The sequence below is a fragment of the Peromyscus maniculatus genome, chromosome 1 (genome assembly GCF_049852395.1).
Source record: "Peromyscus maniculatus bairdii isolate BWxNUB_F1_BW_parent chromosome 1, HU_Pman_BW_mat_3.1, whole genome shotgun sequence".
Classification (NCBI taxonomy): domain Eukaryota; kingdom Metazoa; phylum Chordata; class Mammalia; order Rodentia; family Cricetidae; genus Peromyscus; species Peromyscus maniculatus.
The window spans coordinates 186,688,740-186,703,715 of NC_134852.1; the positions used below are offsets into that span (position 1 = coordinate 186,688,740).

The window sequence follows — 14,976 nt, forward strand, 5'->3', positions numbered from 1 at the left end:
AGTTTATCATCTATCAGAAGGATAGAATTAGATATTTAAGTCCCTTTCAATGATTTTATTATATTTGCAGGAGTAAGGGATGAGCTATATTTGGGGACACAGCAATGAATGGCCAGGCTAAAGAAACAGTCACCTATATGGCTGAGAAAGTAGGTTACTAAGAAAACAAGACAACAGACCAAGGGGCCAGATGTTGGCCTGGAACAATCTGAGCCCCACCTTCTGCAATTCCTACACTGGTCTCACCTTTAGCATAGGATAGCATCAAGGCTGTGAATACAGCATTCTCTAGAGATTCTATGCTTGGCTCTTGTTTATGTGGCTGTGACTGGTGGCCAGAGACCTTTACAAACAGACACCTCAGTAGAAGGTAACAGAAAGCAAGACTCCATGATTGTAGGCTCTGGGAAATTGTCCTAGTTAATGAAGGGTAAACTCCTAAAGTTCAGGGAGACTGAGAAGCTGTGCAGAGGGAAGAGGACTTGAATGATCACTCCTGCAGTAATTCCTAAGGACAGCCACACACCACACCAGCTGGGAAGTACCCCTTCCAGACTGCACAGAAATCACCTGCAGATCGACTCCTCCATCCCCAAACTTCCTGTATGCCATCAAATCCATGAGTGTGCTCTCAGTTCCAAGCAGACAGTGCAGAACTGCAGTTCTTTTGACTGAGGATCAATGGTGTTGTGGAGATGCCAGGGTGTGTCTTCATGTCCACATCACTTCCATTAACATCCTAACAGCATGTCCTGGTGCCAGGGATATCTTCCTGGACAGCTGGATGGAACTGACCTGTCATTCTGTTCCAGATTCCCTCTTCCCATTGGTTCAGAGAGAGAAGGCCCACACCTGTTTGCCCTCAGTTTCCCTGAGGAGAAACCTGCAGACTTTAGTTTCACTTTCTCTTTCAGCTTCCTACTGTGACTATTAAAGCACACACGTACACCACAGCTCACAGAGCTGTCTCTCAGCCCTTCTCTGAGAGTCCAGTTGGTGTGCAAGTCCACAAGACAGCAGAGGTAGAAGACAGGATTCTGTGGAGCCTGTCCTGGTGAGAACCCAGAGAACTGCTGCCACCTTCACAGCAACCATGGGGTAAGGATTTCCCTACTCTGCAATTTGAGAACCCAGGACACATTTGTTTCTGTCCAGGTCTGACTGAGTCTGCTTCTGTTCTTTTGTTCTGTCTTCTGCCTTCTATTTCTGCTACTGTAAAGGGAACAAGGATGCTAATTGCCCTGAGTGTCCAGGGACTCTCTTTAATGGATGTGCTTTTGGCAGGGGCTGGATGGGTGACAGCAAGCTGGCTTTAGTTTTAAAGGCTGTCTCACACATGTAGTTGGAAACTCCTGGGGAGACTTTAGCATGCTCATCTCACAGAGAGAGACAGTTACCAATGAGAACTTCGGGAATGGACAAGTTACCACTCTACCTACGTACAGCCCAAAGAGAGCAGCTGCTTAGAGTGTCCTCCTTCCCATCCCCTGACCCCAATCCTTCATTGTCCTTGAGATGTACCCATCAGATCCCCAAGGGACCTCATGAGATGCTGTTCACGGTTTCTGTGTGAGTACATATAACATATATATTCACTGCATATACAATATATACTATATATATTCAAGAAATACTAGGTACCCAGTCGAATCTTATTTATGTGAATAGCCCTGGGTTTTTATGTTTGAAATTGCCATTCAGATTAAAAGTGCCAGTCAGTGGAGGTGTTTGCACTGACTCTTTGCTACAGTGAGCATCTCTTTACTTGGTGGATTATTCTTCTGACTTTGTACATATTACTATCTATCGTACATGAATATGTAGGCAGCTGACAGCAGTTGGGGCATGGTGACATAGAATACAGAGTTCACAGTGATAGAAATATATAGAGCCGATGTAAGTAGAGCCTAGAAGGCTATAGGACCTGTCAGGTGATGGTCATTATCATAGAGCAAGTGACCCAGGTGCTTAAGTATTTGGTTTGCAAAGTGGTTCACGCAGAATGAGAAAGTAAGGAGATTTCCAACTGGCTTCCTTCATGGTCATTGATCCTGCTCTCTTTGTGGTCTCAATCTGAAGCCACTTTCCTTAAGATATGAAATGCCATAAGAAAGGAGGGAATGAGCATCACACTTGCTTCCCTTGGAGATATCAAATGGTGCAGCTCAGAGGGTTGAGAGGGTCAAGGGCTTGGCAAGCAAGCATGAGGATTACAATCTCTGTGTTCTGCTGAGAGAAGAGAGGGAACCCTTGGCTTTCCTTCTGCAAACACAAGCTGGTAAAGATGAGTGCCTAATGCTGTCCTCTGACCTTAGTATGCATGCCTTGACATTGGCATCCCTTATAAATACACTCACACAAACACCCCCCCACACACACACATGCACACGCACACACGTCTTGCACATACACACAGGAACACACACAGGCGTACACCCAGGTTTACACATATGTGCAATCATGCGTACACACACACAAACATGCACAGATGCATGTAGTTACACGCACACACACATGTAAGCACAGGCACGTGCACACACGCACACATACATGCATGCACATGCATGGACATGCACACACACAGATGATTGTGCACACACACACACACACACACACATGCACACATACACATACACACACACTCAAAGTCATGGGTCAGACAGGAAAGACATCCTGTCCATGGAAAAGGCATGTGGTCTTTGGATGTTCTTCAAGAAGAAACACCTACTAGGTAAGGTAATATATAGGCAAGCAATTTAGTCTGAGATTTAAAATTTCCTAAGTTACAAGTAGCAAAGTTCTGTTGTGTAAGCCTCTGTTTCCATATTTTTTTTTACCCCCTGTGGCAGCCTAGACAGAAGGGCTCAGCCATGTATTCAGTGTTTGCCCCTTGTGTCTTTATATAATTAAATCTCCATGTCATATATGTCCTTTTTCTCTTACAGGAGTACTCATGCTAGCACAAAAATATGTTGATTGTTTTAGACTATAGTGAATCTAATTCTATGGTTTCAAAAACACTGTTATTATTGTAGCATCTTGGGTTATTTTATAGGATTTGAGATTTAAATCTTCATTTCAAAACTGTCATGTGCCTCCGAATAGGGATTGCATTGAATCTGTGGTTCTTTTGGTAGTTGCATTATCTTAGTGATAAGGTGAAGACTGGGTGTCCTCTTAGGGTGCTTAGTTGCCTTTTAAAAGAACTTAGAAATGGACTGAAAAGGGAGTTCCAGGATAATTTATTGCAATTTTCATGGCAAGCCCCAGGGCAAGCAAGTTGTCAATCTCAGTAGATGCTCAGAATAGGAGAATGAGAAGAACAGGGGTATGGGATACGCATGAATATTGTGTTGAGCCTTCTTGACCGACAGCAACAGGTTTATACAAGCAGCTCCTTGGCTGGGAGGGGAGCTTTAGAGGAGAAAGAAAGGACAAGTATGGGGGGATGGGCAGAATAGTCCTACCTTCCAGGTCAGGGCTCAGAAGGCAGGCAGGCTCAGCCCAAACTCATGGCAGCTGCTAGGCATTGCACTACAGGGAGAAGACAATCTGGGAAAGAAAATTCATTACGTCATTGAAGGGAGAAGTATTCCTCCTATCTCTTCAGTGTGCATGAAGGTAAACTTGCCTTTCCAGGGCAGATCATTAGTCAGATCAAGGACCTCCCCAACTAGAATAGCTCTTAATGGAGGAGACATGGGCAGGTCTCCATGAGTTGCAGATTTTATCCCATAGTCTAGGAGGAAACAGCTTTCCCTTCAAGGGCCTTTGGTGAATAATATGAATGCTACCCTGCCTCATTAATACAAATTATCATTCCATGACTTTCTATTTTAATTTCTTTTAGATGATTGTACACTTTTCTGTGTTCATTGTTTATGTACAACTTTTATGCATCCCTTGGGCAAAATGGACCCTTCTCCAACTTCCTCTCACCTTCTCTGTTGCAGTGACTGATTTCTACACATTCAACAACCTTTTGTGTGTCATTTCACACTTCCATTACCATTCTTGAATGACTGATTACAGTGATAGAGACAGAGTTGACAATTGCCAAAGGTAAATAATGTGTGAGGACTATGGCTAGAGGTGTGCCTCTCCAGGGTAGCAGGAACTGGAGGCAGTGGTGATGAAGGAGCCTACATCAGCGGATGAATGTCAGTTCCAGTGTGTTACTGGACTGGACATTGTTTATATATATATATATATATATAATGGAGTTTTTATCTGAATCTGTCAAATGTTAATGGACTAGAAACCATTAATGTAATTGTAATTTTGGCCGTATATATTGTATATACTTATTGGATAGTTTTTCTTGTATTTATAAGCTTTCTTTAATTTTAGACAAAAAGAGATGCCTGTGGTGGTATTGTGTTTCCCAAAATATTGTGTACCTTAAAAAACTTATCTGAGGTCAGAGAACAAAAAAGGCACGAGTTAGGCAGTGATAGCACACGCCTTTAATCCTAGCATACCAGAGACAGAAATCCAAGTGGGATCTCTCTGAGTTCAAGGCCACATTGGAAACAGCCAGGCATGGTGACTCATGCCTTTAATCACAGAAAGCCAGCCTTTAATCAATCCTAAGGAGTGATGATAGAAAGCAGAAAGGTATATAAGGCATGAGGAGCAGAAACTAGAAGTATTTGGCTGGTTAAGCATGTGGCTGGTTAAGCATGTGGCTGGTTAAGCTTTCAGGCTTTGAAGCAGCACAGTTCAGCTGAGATTCATTCTGGATGAGGTGAGATAGCTGTGGCTGGTTCTGTCTCTCTGACCTTCCAGTATTCACCCCAATAACTGGCCTCAGGTTTGATTTTATTAATAAGAACTTTTAAGATTCCTGCTACACCAGTGCTTAGATCATTAAGGGGAAGAATGGTAGTTGTCCATGTGTCATTGCAACCACCTCAGTTTCCTCACTTGTTCTCCTACTGTACTTGTATAAGATGTACATAGTGAAAAACCCGGTGAAGGAGAAAGCTGAGTTTTGCACTGACTGGGAAGCTTTCCATGAATCTATACTTTTTAGAGGTAAAGGAGGAAAAAACTATTCTGACCAAGCATCACATCATTTCAGTCATGGTCCTTTTCCTGTTCCATGCACTACATGGTCCTCCAGTCAATAAGGTTTAGGGAAGTTCTGCATTGAAAACTTGTCAAATGAAAAGAAAGAGGATTTGAGTTGGACAGAAGGTTTCTAGACTAAGGTGAATTTTAATTCAGGACTCAGTGTGCCAAAGCTCACAGTCACACAAAGCTTCCATGGAGTCAATGGTGGTTTTATGTTCTGATCTTACAGTATAGAAAACTGATGTTAATGCTCCACAGAAGGTGGTTTCCAAACAATTTATTGTGAGATTATAAAAGGGAACTTCACTGAAAGAAAGAAGACAAAGTTCCTTTTGTTTGGCAGTTCTTAATAATGTGTCAACATCCATTTGGGGACACATATCAGATATTTATATTATGATTCATAACAGTAGCAAAATTACACTTATGAAATATCAATGAAATAATTTCAAGTTTGGCTCTATTAAAGAGCTGCTGCACTAGGAAGATTGAAAACCACTATGGTCTAGTAAAATTGGGACCTGGAAGAGAGGGTCCATCAATGGTCGCTAGTGTATTGTTCATAACATTCATGGATGGAGGCATGAGGTATGGGTGAGCAAACCTGACCAATTGACTGATTCATGAGATGTCTAGATGGCTGACTGTTTCCATTAGCCTACCTTATTGCACAATGCTAGTGTGCTCAGCTATGGGTAAGACCTAAGTGCACAGCACACCTGTATTCTACTATTCTTGGCATGGCCAGGTGAAAAGTGAAGACAGCAGTTTAAGCACTATAGCATCTCTGGTCTCTGGCAGAGACAGCTACCAATAGGACCAAGGGCCTTTTTGCCTTCTGAGCACAGATTGGTCTCCAAGCTGTTTGCTTTTGGGTTACTACCCTGAAGCTAAGTGACTAGATTCTATAGGTGTTTCTCTGAGACAGGAGTGATACATAGTTTGGAACTACTTGTACTGCTCTATAGGGAAACAAGAAAAGGCATGAAGTTGTATAATCATCTTTAAAATAAAGGGATTCTTTGTAACCATAGGTGGGGAGAGCTAAGTTGACTTACTCTCCAAAAGCTCCGCAGCTACATCGTCCAAAGATAAAAGTTCTGGAGAAGAGTCGTATGCCCAGTGTCACAAGGCAGAGGGCGTGTTCATTAGTTCTGCAGCAGCCCATGGAGAACACCTCGTTGTTTGAGATGAAATATGCAGACCCCCAGTGACTTTTCCTCCATATTCAGTGTTTACCACACAGACAGGTCCTGTCTATGTCAGCTCAGGTGGCATAAACTTGTACACATAATCCTCAAAGACATAAAGAAATGGGAACAGAATTTAGAGTTCAAAAACTGAGATAAGGATTCTGACATGTACGTTTATGTGCTTGTATCTGTGGGGCAATGTCCAGTCTTAACTGGAAGCATTAACATACAACCTAAGATTGTAAGTACAGGTACATGTACATGCATGTACAAGAAGTATCTGGCAGTACAAATAAATAGAGATGAGAGACTGTTTTAAAATAGTCAAGAAATTCTAAAGGAACAAAATATCAGACTTTCAGGAAATCAGCAAGAATGTTGTGAAATGTATTTAGCTTGGAGTTAATTGGCAATTTTGGGCCATTAACAAATCACCTGCTTCCTTCACACAGAGAGAATGCGTTCAGTGATCAGGTCAAGGCAAATCTGATTGAACTGAATTGTCACTTCACATGGAATCTGATGTTGGAAGACTTTGGCATACCTGATTTGGAAATGAGGATCTCTGAGGAGCTTGAATTTCTAAATATCAAAAACCAAATGGGGATGCTAAACCTCAGGGCCTATGTGAATCACCTAAAAGGCCAGCATGAGGAAGCCTTGCAGAGCTTGAAAGAAGCAGAAGCCTTGATCCAGGGAGAGCAGTTGGGCAAGAGAAGCCTGGTGACCTGGAGCAACTGTGCCTGGGTGCATTACCACATGGGCAGCCTGGCAGAAATCCAGACCTACCTGGACAAGGTGGAGAACACATGCAAGGAATTGGGCAGTCCCTTTCCCTATAGAATGGAGTGTGTCGAGATGGAATATGAGAAAGGCTGGGTCTATCTGAAGAGTGGACGAAAGAATTATATACCAGCCATGGACTGCTTTGAAAGAGCTCTGAGTGTGGATCCTGAAAACCCTTTATACAACCTTGGCTATGCAGTTGCAGCCTATCACACAGACTTTGATGACAAGAATATCTCTCTAGAACCCCTAAGGAAGGCTGTCAGATTAAATCCAGAAGATCCGAATATTAAAGTTTATCTTGCGCTGAAGCTTCAGGATGTAGGAGAATCAGCTGAAGCAGAATCATACATTGAAGAAGCCCTCAGTAGCACATCCTGCCAACACTATACATTTCGCTCTATAGCCAAGTATTACCGAAGGAAAGGCTGCATAGACAAGGCTCTCCCTCTGCTACATAGGGCCTTGCAGGCATCACCTGCCTCTGGCTACCTGCATTATCAACTAGGGCTCTGCTACCATAGACAAGTGATGCAACTGAGAACATCCACTGATAAGCCGGCCCAAAGGCATGCGGCACAACAGGCCATTCTTGAATTTCAAGAGATTGTGAAACTCAGGCCCAGATTTGAGATGGCTTATGTTTGCATGGCTGAAGTTCAGGCAGAAACTGGCCAACATGAAGAAGCAGAGGCAAATTTCCAGATTGCGCTGAACATGACAGAACTATACAGGAATCTTGAGTGTCACAAAGAGCAGGATATTCATTTACGCTATGGCCGTTACCAAAACTTTCATCGGAAATCAGAGGATGAGGCGATCACCCACTACTTAATAGGTCTTAAACTGAAAAAAAAAAACTTTGTCTGGAGGAATCTACTTGGAAGGTTAGAGAGAATGGTCATAAGACGTGCCGGCCTGCATGTTCGAATTGTGGAGAGCTATTGCTTGCTGGGCTTCATCTACAAACTGAAGGGGGAAAAGGAATCGGCCCTGATGTGCTATGAATTGGCTCTGCGGCTCACTGGGGAAGTGAACCGTCAATTTTGAGTGCAGCTCACCCCTGTGAAGTGAATGTACTCATAACTGAGGGTTCCCGGCATCCTTCCTGATTTCTTTCTCCATCCTCTTTGTCACCCCTCATTGTGGTGTCTATTAAGAATTTGCACCTGCTCACTTACTGACCAGGACTGGCCCCTGCTGATCTGCATTCCCTTGAGCTGTGGGATCCTAGGACATCTTTTCCTTATGTCTGTGTCTTGGGAATGTAATTCTTCCATCACGGCCTGCCAGTGTCCTGGACAAAGAGGTATTCTCTAAGGAAGCTTTTACTTTAGGTCAGCAGATACTCTTAGTACATTGCAGTGTCAGAAGAAACCAAGTGAGCAAAAGGGGAGTTTGGAAGCTGAGGGGTCTCACCGTACTGCAGAATCATTCACTACTAATAAGAGTCTTAAGTTTGGGGGAAGCCAAGCAGAGGAAACTTGCCGGGACCTTACAGACAGAAGACGATACAAGGAGATTTGTGCACTTATTCTGTGCTATTTATAGTGTGTTTTATGTGATGTTTTCCCCTCAACTAAAATATATTCAGTAAAAATCCCTGAATCCCAAAGTCTTCCAGTGTAATTTGCTGACAGAATGGAAAGGAAATCCCTTCAGTGTCCTCAAGAAGGCTTGGGAAAGCAACATCAACTAACACAAGTCTAGTGACAGGTAGGAAAAAAGTTCTGTACATAAACCGTGCAAGGGGTCTGTGTAAAGAAGAAGGCTATATTTCATTCTCCACATCATGGGATAGTAATGGTGACTGATGCTGCGTTGGTACCTGACAGCTGCTGTTTATCATTGGGAATTAAGTTGCTAGGTATGTGTTTAGGGTTCATTCACCTGATATTTGGGGAAATACTTCTGATATTTTTAATAGGTGTTATTGATAAGCCAAAAACATGTTTATTTGATTCAAGCAAAGGAAAACTCTCAGGTTTCATAATACTGCTCCCTAATAGTCTCAATGGATGCTGAGGAAGAGTAATTGAGGGAACAAATGATGGGTTAGAGAAGGATTGAGAGAGAGCAGGAGGACACACAGTTTGATTCACAGGCTGGGTTCTGGGAACTTGGCAGACTCTTCTCTTCCAGGAGAACATTTTCACACTTGCCCTAGGGAACATACCTTTACTCTTTTTTTCAAGGGATTATATGTGGGTCAATCACTTGATGATTCAGACTCCTGGGGTGTCCTGTTGTGACCAAGTTTTGTCTCCTTCACTTACCTCCATGAGAGTTGTAGTCTGGAGGATCTAAACTAGAGAGCATAAACGTTTAAATTTCTCCCCTTGAGTAAAATGCCTTGTGGTTCCTAGGTCCTGGGCTCAGCAAGCCCAGCATGCACCCATGTGCTCTGTGTCTGCTGACCCACACTGCCCATGCTCAGGAGCACTTCCCCATCCTCTGCATCTCCTCTCTCCTTATTCCTGCTGTTTAGCTGTCCTGTCAGCTCTTTGGGGTTTTCTTTGCTCTTCCTTATCCCCTCAGAGTATAGTCTCCTTTTGTTATCCTAGTCTTCCCATTCACACAACTGCATGGATGAAACTACAGCAAGTTGAGGTGAGGCCTCCACAGCTGTGCAAGGAATAAGCATGGGTGATACAACACACACACACACACACACACACACACACACACACACACACACACACACAACACAGAGAGAAAGAGAGAGAGAGAGAGAGTGCACCCATAAAGTAAATACATTAAGTTAGTAAAGTCAAGGAAAATCACTGTGCATTTATGTTTTTGAGCATCAGGCTACAACTAATAAGGTCCCTATTATTAATTAAATGTAGATTGTGTGTGCTTAGTTACCACTACTGTTCCAAATGTTCTATGGTGAACTTTAGGTCAAATGTAGGACAAATGTCTACAAACCTGACACTCTGTGGACTAACACTGAAAACTCCATAGCAAAGATGGAGAAGCAGGTAGTGAATGTGGATCAGTGGCCTATTTTGTGCAAAAGCTTGTTATGGCCTTAGCAGGAAAGTATCCTGGGATCACCCGCAGTCCCTGCCATGCTTTCCTTCAACTATAATTTCCCAAAGTGGCACAGCAATGTCTCCAGTGCATGCTAATGTGACAGAAGGACCAGAACACTGATATCAAGCTGGGGATGGAGTGGGCAGTGACCTCCAGCTACTGGATTTGTTCCTGAAGTGATAGGCAGCCAGGTCACTAAGACTTACTCAGTGTGGGCTTAAGATAACAAATTTTTAAAGGACAGTGATGGCTTTGAACAAATCACAGGTATTTTGTATGGAACACCTTCTGTAATGCTGCATATTTATATTATGTCAGGAGACATGTGTTAACATCTCTCTGTACCCTCCTGAGAATAGAGCATATATAAACACATTCTTTTCCCATGTCTTCTTTTGTATTAGGAGGGCCCTAGCCATCTTCTTTTCTAGAGAGTCAGCAAGAACAATAGGTACAATGTAAAAAGTATACTGCACCTGGGGCCTGTAGATCTAACCAATCATCTTATTAAAATAAGAAACACAGAGCCAATGTAAAAGAGAAAGCTGAGAGGTCAGAGCTCAGAGATAAAATCTTACCTCTTGCAGTGCTCCTAACTTCCCTGAGAGAGAGCTTCTTCCTGTTTGTCTGTCTTTAAATAGTCTTTCTGTTCTGCCTTCTCATTGGTTGTAAACCCAACCAAACACATGACTGCCTCCTCACTGCCTGTAAGTACCGCCCTCCAGGTCTTAAAGGCGTATGTCTCCAATACTGGCTATATCCCTGAACACACAGAAATCTACCTAGCTCTTCTAACCACCACACTCTTGCTATGGCTCTAATAGCTCTGACCCCAGGGCAACTTTATTTATTAACATAAAATTAAAATCACATTTCAGTGCAAATAAAATATCACCATATTTCCCCTTTTCTGTTTTAATAAAAATAAAAAAGGCAAAAGGTTATAACTAACAAAAGAAAAACTATATACAAAAGTACAATAACTATATACAATATATACAAGTAACAAATTCCTAAACGATGTCTAGTCCATTTGTATTTGACAAATCAGAGAAAATAATTCCCTTATCTATCCTATTTTAATAAGTCCAAAATGTATCTAATTCACTTTCTATCCTAATTAATCTTCAACTATAACTAACTAATCTTCAACTCCCTCAGAGACCCAAGAAGGAAATAATATTAGCTAACAAAAATAAAAACAGGAAGTGCACAAAAGCAACTTCCAAAAATTTTGTGAGTTGACAGAAACAGCCAGCTGCTTGGGCAGTCACCTGAGGTTTCTCCGCAGTGTTGGGGCATCATCTTCAGCCTATAGGCTTATCGTATCTGACAGACTCATTTGTGAAGTAGGTTGTACACAAGGTCAACAGTTCAACCTCACATTGGGTGAGAGCAGTCCATGTACCAGAAACACCTGAATTCCACTAGTGTCATGTCATGATTCAGGATTTTAAATTCTGGAAATTGTTGACGGTTTTTTAATTCAGCTGTCCATTCTTCTTGGCTGTGTATATATGGCTTCATCTCAGCATCCCCTTCTTCTCCACATCCCTCTATTAAATGCCAGTCTACTATTGAGAGGCGTGAGCTTTCAGTTGCTGTTCCATTGCACAACAGAAGCCATCGGCCCTCTGCCTGTTAAGCTGCCTTCGAAGAAAAGGGCACTGTACCTTTTCCGGATTGTGAAGGCCACTTCAGGGATGGTGCCATATTGTCCTGGCCTTAGAAGATGCCTTTTGATAAAGCCATAACCACACTTGTTTTGGTAAGAATCAGTAGTCCTTTGTTTCGTGTTCTGTCTGTCCATTTTGTCCTGTTGATTCGAGGATACTTTGTTGTCCAGTGGCTAACTTTTGCCACAATGAAAATTAACTCCATATGCAGTTTCTTCAATGCCCATATTTTCTCTGAAGTAGATTGGTACTGCCAGGAGCTGACATGTCTCAAAAAAGAAAAATTTCTAAGTTATTAAAACATTTTAAATGCCATATTTGGTAGATCTCTGAAGGGTTTGAAGATGACCTGTCTAAAATATATCTGCTCAATTTTTAAAACATATCTAATATGACTACAATTTCTATTGTAATGTCTAACTACTAACTTTCATTTCTTTATATCCTAATAGTTGGTAATAATGTAAAGTATTTAAAACTAGTAATTGTCTTTTTCTTTTCTTTTCTTTCTTTTTAATAAGAACCTTAAATCTAATCTCCTTTGCTTAGCCTTTTTCCTAACCCTTGACAACAACGTGTAACCAACCCCCCTAAACAATGAAAATTATCCCAGACCCAAAACCCATTAAAAGAACCAAAAAACCACCCGCTCCACACCACTTCTTTGGGAATGTGGGCATCATATTCTTAAAATTGCTTCCTGCTGGGTATGGGCGAAGTTATCTTTATCCTGAAAGAAAAATTTTAGGTTAATTGTCAAATTCTAGGAAAGTTAACTATATCCTTCATTATTATCCAGTCTGTGTATAATGCCAAAGTTCAGGGTTTATCTCAAGTCCTTATTCAAGTAGTCTTTGAGACTGGATCATCTCAGCTAGTCATCCCAAAATTGCTCTGAGCACCTTGTAGTTCAAAGCTGATCTGTAGGTGATGTTTGTCAGCTTAGTGATATTATTATTGTCCACGTGGAATTGTTGTTGTTGTGGGGCCCCATCTTCTTCCTGGAGACTTCAGTTGATGTTAGGCCTGGCTGTGATTTCCTGCAGAAAACTGATAAGAGACTCAAACACAAAGACATATATATGCAGCTAATTGAAGCCTTTTTTCTAGAATTAGTTAGTACTCTATATGACCATTCATATCTTAACAAAGTTTAAAATGTATATATATATATATATTAATCTTGTAATTTTTGATATAAAATTTATAATTTAAGAAAAGTTTAAAGAATCAGAATAGAATCAAAGAGTTGAGACTAGTAATAGAATAGTCCCTTAATTAATTTTGCTTTTGTCCTGTCCCATAGCAGAAAATGGCTCTTTTATTCTGGCATGATACAGGGAGTTTGCATTTTCCTTTTAACAACATGCTTGAGTTTAAAGAAGGAGAGAAAGCATAGCCGGCTAAAGCTTAAATCCAGCCACTTATTCCCTCTTGAGCCGAGTCAAGGCTTGGCTTTACAGGCAGGGGCCCTGTTTGGCAGGGCAGGCCTGAGTTGTTTGTAGCACTGGCTTTAAACAAGCAGCTCACAGTTAGTCTGGCCTGAGGCCAAGCAGACCTGGGCTGGGGCTAGGGAGCCGGCTGATCAGGCTAAGGACCCAGCCCCAAGCAGTTTTTAATGGATTCTTGTCACGTTGGGCGCCAGATGTAGATGTAACCAATCGTCTTATAAGAAACACAGAGCCAATGTAAAAGAGAAAGCCGAGAGGTCAGAGCTCAGAGATAAAATCTTACCTCCTGCAGTGCTCCTAACTTCCCTGAGAGAGAGCTTCTTCCTGTTTGTCTGTCTTTAAATAGTCTTTCTGTTCTGCCTTCTCATTGGTTGTAAACCCAACCAAACACATGACTGCCTCCTCACTGCCTGTAAGTACCGCCCTCCAGGTCTTAAAGGCGTATGTCTCCAATACTGGCTATATCCCTGAACACACAGAAATCTACCTAGCTCTTCTAACCACCACACTCTTGCTATGGCTCTAATAGCTCTGACCCCAGGGCAACTTTATTTATTAACATAAAATTAAAATCACATTTCAGTACAAATAAAATATCACCATAGGGACCCCTCACCATACCCCTGAAAAATGGATTGGACCCTCAGCTGAGTCCCAGATCAATAGTCAAGCAAATTCAAATTGATAGAGGATGCCTAGGACCATTTTGTCCCTGGTTCAAACCCAGGTACACATCATAATCACCTGAGATGTCTGATTTGTTTGTTTGATTGATTGATTTTTCTCAGACAGCATTTCTCTGTGAAGCAGTCCTGGCTGCAACTCACTCTGTAGACCAGGCTGGCCTCAAACTCACAGAGATCTGCCTGCCTCTGCCTTTTGAGTGTTGTGATCAAAGGCATGTGCCACCACCACCTGGCTTGATTGATTGTTTTAAAACTGATTTTAAATCTGATTCTGGGGGTACTTTCAGTTTGTCTATCCAAGACCCTATGCACAATTCATTTAGATGTTCTCTAATGATTCTAACATTCAGGGAGTATTTAAATCTGCCAGCCCATTCCAATCACTAACTATTGAGCCAGGAATATTGCAGCTAGCAGAGGTGACCTGGCCTTTCACAAAAGGTCAGTCTCCTGCAGTTGCTTTGGATACCTGAGCTGGGTCTGATTGTCTATGCTGACACATCATTTTCTGAAGGTTTCTTTCTTTTACAGTTCCCTTTTATCTCTTCTCTGTGCATTACACACACACACACACACACACACACACACACACACACACACACACACTCACTCGTAATAAAAAATACATGGTTGTAGGCACATGCACCCACATACAGTTAGCTATTTGTTTCTACTCTTCCTAACACTGTTTGGCCAGCATCATAAATGGTTCCGTTTATTACAGAGACAAAGGGGGAAGAGGTGAAATACTGGCCTGAGCCTGATCCCCACAGAACTGCCACCATTGTCACATTATAGGAGTTAAATCACTTTTGGTCCTCTGCTTGACATGGACGGTAGTGATCTGGAAAACGAAACACTCCAATATATTTCCATGGAAGTATTGTGTTCAGACATGATTGGCTTTCACATACATGTACACAGAGTGTTGTCTTTTACCCCAAACATAAGTCAATGATGTTGTAGAAGCTGACCTTGTTTGTGGAATTTTCCCGACAAGTAGCATTCTACCCACTGTGGCATAATTCTGTGGAGCTTAAATGATAACAAGGATAATTAGTAGTAGAGT

General features: G+C 41.9%; 1 protein-coding gene across 1 annotated transcript; it reads left to right on the forward strand.

Annotated features, from left to right (window-relative positions):
* Positions 1-1,093: 1,093 nt before the first annotated feature.
* On the forward strand, positions 1,094-8,844 carry LOC143271200 (antiviral innate immune response effector IFIT1-like). Its single transcript, XM_076563409.1, has 2 exons — positions 1,094-1,098; positions 6,722-8,844. Exons 1-2 carry the CDS (start codon positions 1,094-1,096, stop codon positions 8,103-8,105), a joined length of 1,389 nt encoding a protein of 462 aa, XP_076419524.1. The 3' UTR covers positions 8,106-8,844.
* The last annotated feature ends 6,132 nt before the right edge of the window (positions 8,845-14,976 follow it).